Source organism: Hyaena hyaena, unplaced genomic scaffold (assembly GCF_003009895.1).
Source record: "Hyaena hyaena isolate Hyena2069 unplaced genomic scaffold, ASM300989v1 scaffold_10, whole genome shotgun sequence".
Lineage (NCBI taxonomy): Eukaryota > Metazoa > Chordata > Mammalia > Carnivora > Hyaenidae > Hyaena > Hyaena hyaena.
Genome location: NW_024080642.1, coordinates 3,002,637 through 3,008,981, shown reverse-complemented (window position 1 = coordinate 3,008,981; position 6,345 = coordinate 3,002,637). Strand labels below are relative to the sequence as shown.

Below are 6,345 nucleotides of genomic sequence, written 5' to 3'. Positions count from 1 at the left end.
TCAGAGCCTGGAGCCTGATTCGAATTCTGTGTCTCCCTCTGTCTCTGCCCCTCCCCTACTTGCTCCCGCGCTCGCTCGCTCGCGCTCTCTCTCTCTCTCTCTCAGAAATAAACATTAAAAAATTTTTTTCTAAGTTTTTATTTTTTTAAATGTTTATTTATTATTGAGACAGAGAGAAACACAGCATGAGTGGGAGAGGGGCAGAGAGAGAGCGAGACACAAAATCCGGAGCAGGCTCCAGGCTCCAAGCTATCAGCACAGAGCCCGACGTGGGGCTCGAACCCACGAACCATGAGATCATGACCTGAGCCAAAGTCAGAGGCTCAACTGACTGAGCCACCCAGGCGCCCCAAGTTTCTCTTTATTTTTGAGAGAGAGAGTGCAAGCGAGGGAAGGGTTGGGGGGGTGGGGAGAGAAAATCCCAAGCAGGCTCAGCACTGTCAGTGAACCCATGACTGAGTCACCCAGGTACCCTTATCTCTGAGAATTTAAGGTGTGTGTGTGTGTGTGTGTGTGTGTGTGTGTGTGTGTGTTTTGTGACCCCTGCCTTGGAGCCAGATACCCTGGATAGGAATCCTGGCCACACCAGGTACCATCTAGGTGACCTCAGGTAAGTGACACTTAGGTTAAAAGGATGGAGCCCTCATGATGGGATTAGTGGCCCTTACAAGAGACCCCAGAGAGCAGCCCGGGGGTAGGGTGTGTGTGGGGGCGGGGCCTTCCACCATGTGAAGACATAGCAGAGGCAGCCATCTATGAACCAGGAAGTGGTTTCTCACCAGACACTGAATCTGCCAGGTCCTTGATCTTGGACTTCCCAGCCTCCAGAACTGTGAAAGATAAATTTCTGCTGTTTATAAGTCACCCACTCCATGCAGTTTTTGTTACTGCAACCCAAACGGACTAAGACGTCATCTCATAAGGTTATTGGGAGGATTGAATGAAACCCTTTATGTAAAGCTACTGGGAACACTCACTGAAGAATTCTAGCATAGGGGCACCTGGCTGGCTCAGTCGGTAGAGCATGTGCCTCTTGGTCTTGGGGTTGTGGGTTCAAGCCCCATGTTGGATGAAGAGGTTACTTAAAAATGAAAAATTTTTTGGGCTGCCTGGGTGGTTTAGTCAGTTAAGCATCTCACTCTTGATTTTGGTTCAGGACATGATCTCTTTTTCCTTGTGCCTCTCCCGTTTGCTCACATGCATGTGTGCACTCTTTCTCGAAGGAAGGAAGGAAGGAAGGAAGGAAGGAAGGAAGGAAGGAAGGAAGGAAGGAAGGAAGGAAGGAAGGAAATAACATAAATTCATGAATAAGCTACACTAAAAAAAAGAAGAAAGATGGGTGCCTGGGTGGCTCAGGCAGTTAAGCATCGGACTTTGGCTCAGGTCATGATCTCACGGTTCATGAGTTCGAGCCTCGCCTTGGGCTCTGTGCTGACAGCTGGGAGCCTAGAGCCTGCTTCACATTCTGTGTCTCCCTCTGTCTCTGCTCCTCCCCGACTTGCACTCTGTCTCTCTCTCAAGAATAATCAAACATCAAAAAAAAATTTTTTTTAGAAAAAGAACAAAAAGGTAAGTCAATGAACGAAGAAGGCTGACTGGAAGGAAACACAAGATGTTTACAGCATTTCCTCAGAGGAGTACGATTATGGGGTACACCATCCAGAAAGGGTAGTATTATTGTTTTCATTTCTATGCTTTTCACATTTTAAAAATGTACATCCCGGTAAATTACTGGATATTAAGGGGAAGAAAACAGAAAGAGCCGAGAAGCAACCATTAGCTCTGTGAAGGATTACAAATAACTTATTTCCTTTACTTTTTCTACATGTTCTAACTAAAATAAATATGCATTACTTTCATAGTGAAGCAAATGAAAAATGTTATTAAAAAGCAAACACTAGGGGCAGGTTCATGGATTATATTCTAGAAATGTGATCTCTGCTGCCCCCACCCCTATCCCAGTCTAAGCCTTATGTATGCACCCTCTCTGAGCCCTGGGCCCTTTGTCTCCCACAAAGTCACAGGAGATCTGCTCACTGATGCAAATGGGGCACACTGGTCCCCCCTGAGGCCCTCAGGGAGAGCCCAATGACCCCGCCCCATGGAGAGCTCCCAGTGAGGGTGGAGATGGTGGGGAGGGGATCACAGTAGCGGCAGTAGCAACCATTCTTGCTGTCCGTGGAGTGCCAGGGTTTATTCATGCCTCTTCTCTCAGCAGGGCTGACATCCCCCAGGAGTCCATTTCCCAAGTGCAAGTGGCCCGGATTCTTCAGACCCTTAGACTCTCCAGCTCGCTGCTAAAGGGCTGAGCCCATGACCGGTGTGGACCAATAGGGGCGTTTCGTCTTCTTGGCCCTGTGATTGGTTGAGGCATATAACATGTGACCAAAGCCTGGCCATTCAGAGCCTTCCCTGGGATTTTCCAGCTACAGCTCTGGGGCAAAGCACCGCTTCTATATAGTCAAGAGCTACTACTGTGTTGACAGAAAACGAGGCTTAGCCGCCTTGACAGTGCCCTTAAAGGCCTGCCCCGTGGAGTGGACCTGGCTGAGGACTATACCCTAAGAGCATCATGCAAGTGCATCCAGACTTCCCTCGAATTCTATCACTGCAGCTGATAAAAGTCTTTAGTTTAAGCCAGTCAGGACTGAGGCTTGCTATGGAAAAGTTGTAACCAGTGGTAGGAGAATATAACAGCTTGTACTTATAAGTACTTACTATGCGCCCTGGCCCCATAGAATTCCTGCATCTACATCCCCCTCCCCTTCATCCAGCTCATCCACGGACAGCTACTGGATACCACCCATGTGCCAGGCACTTTATTCTGTGCTAAGAATACAACAGCAGACAAAATGGGCTGTCGTTTTCTTTAGGGAATTTATATTCTAGTAGGAAACACAGATTTTAAAAATGTAAAAAAATTACTAAAAAAGTAATTGAAATTTGTGAGGAAATGCTAAAAAGGAATGAGTACGCTGAGGTAAGGTGGTGGGTAGGGGAGCCATCTAATTTTAGACAGGGTGGCCTGTCTGAATAACGGACTTCTAAAGGAGCTAGCCCTAAGAGTATAGAAATTTCCAGGCAGAGGAAACAGAACATACAAAGGTCCTGGCCTATGACAGGAAACCGGACATGTTCTAACACAAGGTGAAGAGCGAGGAGGGGCGGGAGACAGTGTGGAAGGGGGAGGCAGATGCCAAATACCTCAGAGCCTTGAAGGTCATGGCGAAGGGGCTTGGATTTCATGCTGGGTGCAAGCTGCGAAAAGAAGGATGATCAGATTTGGGTTTTAAGAAAAATCGCTCTTGGCTGATGAAAAATGGAACAAAGGAGAGGACAATAGTAGATACAGAGAGTGATGTCAGTGCTGCTCACAAGTCCATGCAGTGGCTCAGTCAGCGGGCTGGGGAGGGGGGGCTGTTCAAAAAGAGACATGGGTGGATTTGGGATATGTATTTGGAAACAGAGCCAGCAGGCTTTGCTAGCCAATCAAATGTGGAGATTAAGGACATAAAAGGAAACACAAGTGACTTTTCAGTATCTAGCTAGAGAATTGACAGATAAGGAAACTGAGGGGCTGAGAGGTAAGGGACTAGGTCATTAGCAAGTGTCTTCTGTCTGCCTCCCCACACCAGGTTCAGGGCTATTTCCAATCTTGCTACCTGCCCAAAACCATATAGATGGGAATAGAGCCATCAAAACATGGATGCTGATTATTTTTTTAAAAGAAGGGTAATAAGAGAAGAGATTTTTGTTTACAATAATGAAAACAGCGTGGTGCTGACACAAGAATTTCCCCAGGATACCTGGCTGGCGAGGTCTGCTCTGGAGCAATCTTGCCTTTGAGACCAGTCTGCGGGAGGAGGAGAGCCCAAACACACCCCGACAGCCCTGTAGCTGAGTGGCCCTGGAGGCAAAGTCATCTCACGGTGGGGCTACAAGCACACAGCCTTGCCGAGGCCAGCCTGTCACCAAAGAACCCAGAGGGAGCTCAGGAACCCAGACCTCAGGGGGCCCTCGGCAGTCCCCAGTCACCTCCCCCGAGAGCCCCCTGCAGTTCACCCCTCAACTAGCCCACAGGAGAAAGTTCCTGAGACACCTCGGCCAGCAGACCACAACTCTCTGGACGATCTGATCTGAATTCATTCATTCAACAAGGCCACCCCCAGCAGGCCCAGGAGCAGGGACACAGAGTGAACCACAGAGCTGGACGCCTGCCCGCGTGGCTTTTTCAGTCTAATTGCAATCCAAGGGATGGAGGAGATGGGCTCACCTTCACAGATACGACCAGTACGAGGCTGCCCAGAACAGTCCTGCTCTGTTCTTTTCAGATTTCTAGCAACCGGGGGCAACTTCACACTCAAAGCTTAAAAGAGGGGACTGCGGTTCAGAATCAGAAAAGAAATCACGTCATCAAGCGGAGAGACGGCTATATATGCAAGTTCAGCAAGGGCAGGAACTCACATGTAGCACCTAGTATGGGACCCGGCACATAACAGGAGCTAAATAAATATACTCCGACTGAGTGCATGGCTGGGTGGACAGGAAAAAGCACACGGCGGCCCTCGGCTCTGGATCATGCCCTGTCTCAGCCTGTCTTCCCTTGGGGCCCATCAGTCTGCTCCCACGGTGATTATCGTGATTATCGGTAGACTTTACATCCCACCTACCTATACGCCCCCAGGGAAGACTGTATTTTGTTCATCAATTAATCCCGCGGTAATTAATATGGGAAAGTGATCACTGGATGTGGAATGCATGGATAATAAGGAAAGAGAGAAGGAAGGGAGGAAGAAAAGGAGTAGGGATAGAGGGAGGGAGAAAGGAAGAGGGAGAGAGAGAAAAAGAGAAAGAGATCAATTCAACTATACAACTACAAATGGCAACCCCAGGCCTGGCTATTTTAGGTAAGAAACAGTCAAGGAGGGAAGACTGGCTTTGGAATCACAGAGACGAGAGTTTGAATCCTGACCCGGCTATCAGTCGGGTCACTGTGTGACGCTGACAGGTCACTCAACTGCTCTGAATCTCAGTTTGCTCAGCTATGAGAGAGGGATCGAGGTGCCCCCCTTCCCCCCCCAGGTATAAGGATCACACAGGACGATATGCCGCCTCCCATCCACATCCCAACCCCAGCTCTTGTCCTGACTGGCTGGGTAACGCGGGCACGCCAGCCCCCCGACCCGAGGGCCTCTGTCTCCCCATCCCGCTGGGCAGTACCGAGACCTCAAAGCGTCTGGAGCAAGGCCGAGGGAGGCCGCTCGGGCCCACACGCTGGGGCAGTCCCTCCACCCAGCCCAGTGAGGGTGTGTGTGGCGTTCAGAGGCGGTCCCGGCTGCCACAAAGCAAGGCTGTTGGAACAGTGGGGACCCTGGCTCCCACAGGAGAGGGTGGGGAAGAGGGACAGGAGGAGAGGCCCGGCAGAAGGGCCACAGGACTTACACGGATTAAAGCTGAACCCAGGAGCCAAACACCCAGCTCACTTTTCTGGTTTAAGCGTACACAGCCTCCCGCTTCTTACGGCCCACCCGCCGGGGCCCACACGTTGCTACGGCCACCCCCGGCCAGTGGGAAACCAAGATGGTGGCAAGCATCAAGTAGCCTTCTTCCCCATCCCCAAGAGAAGGCCTGACCGCACTTAGATGTTCTTTTTTAAGCTTGTTCTGAGCGAGACAGCGCGAGCGGGGGAGGGACAAAGAGAGAGAGAGACAGGGAAAGACTGTCTCAAGCAGGCTCTGCGTTGACAGTGCACAGCCCAACGCGGGGCTCGAAACCACGAACCGTGAGATCATGACATCAAGACTCAGGCGCTTCACCCACTGAGGCACCCAGGAGCCCCGAGAAGGCCTGACTCCAACGCAGGATCACGAGGTTAGTGGAAGAAAGAGAAACGTGCCCAGTGGGGGCCGCAACAAAATCCCCTTACCGGACTGGCCTCCATCTTCAGGTCGACAAACGCCACCAGCAAGGGCACCCTCCAGGGACGCTGGGGCTCGGGGCTCCGGGCCTGCACTCCCGGCCTCCGCGGCACCCACCTCCCGCGCCTGGGACCGATCCCAGCCGGCGCTCGCCACTTCCTTTAACAACTTCCAACGGGGAAACTGCTGCAGAAACGAAATGGCCCCACGCCAGCAGGCTGTGAAATCATTTCCCTCCCAGCTGCAGCCGGAACACAGCGCCGAGATTTTTAACCTGCGGGAGGTTTGGGGGTGAGGGTGGAAGCAGAGCGTGGGGCCCCAGGTGTCCAGGGGGCGGGGAAGCCATGCTTAGGCCAGGCCCCAGGGCCCTGCCTCCACGCGGCACCCCGCATTCCCACAGGGGCTCCCCTTTCACTGTCCTCAGGGT

The 6,345-nt window shown here is 51.5% G+C and overlaps 1 protein-coding gene across 5 annotated transcripts in view; it reads right to left on the bottom strand.

Moving 5' to 3' along the window:
• KSR1 (kinase suppressor of ras 1) overlaps nt 1-6,345 on the bottom strand; it is a 176,239-nt gene that overhangs the window by 80,825 nt on the left and 89,069 nt on the right. Inside the window, exon 1 of one of the 5 annotated variants that reach the window (XM_039252679.1) lies at nt 5,927-6,120. The exons of the other annotated variants lie outside the window; for them this stretch is intronic. Coding sequence (XP_039108610.1) covers nt 5,927-5,941 — 15 coding nt within the window. The 5' untranslated portion in view covers nt 5,942-6,120. Of the gene's footprint in view, nt 1-5,926; nt 6,121-6,345 lie in introns of those variants that run through there. 5 annotated transcript variants of the gene reach the window in all.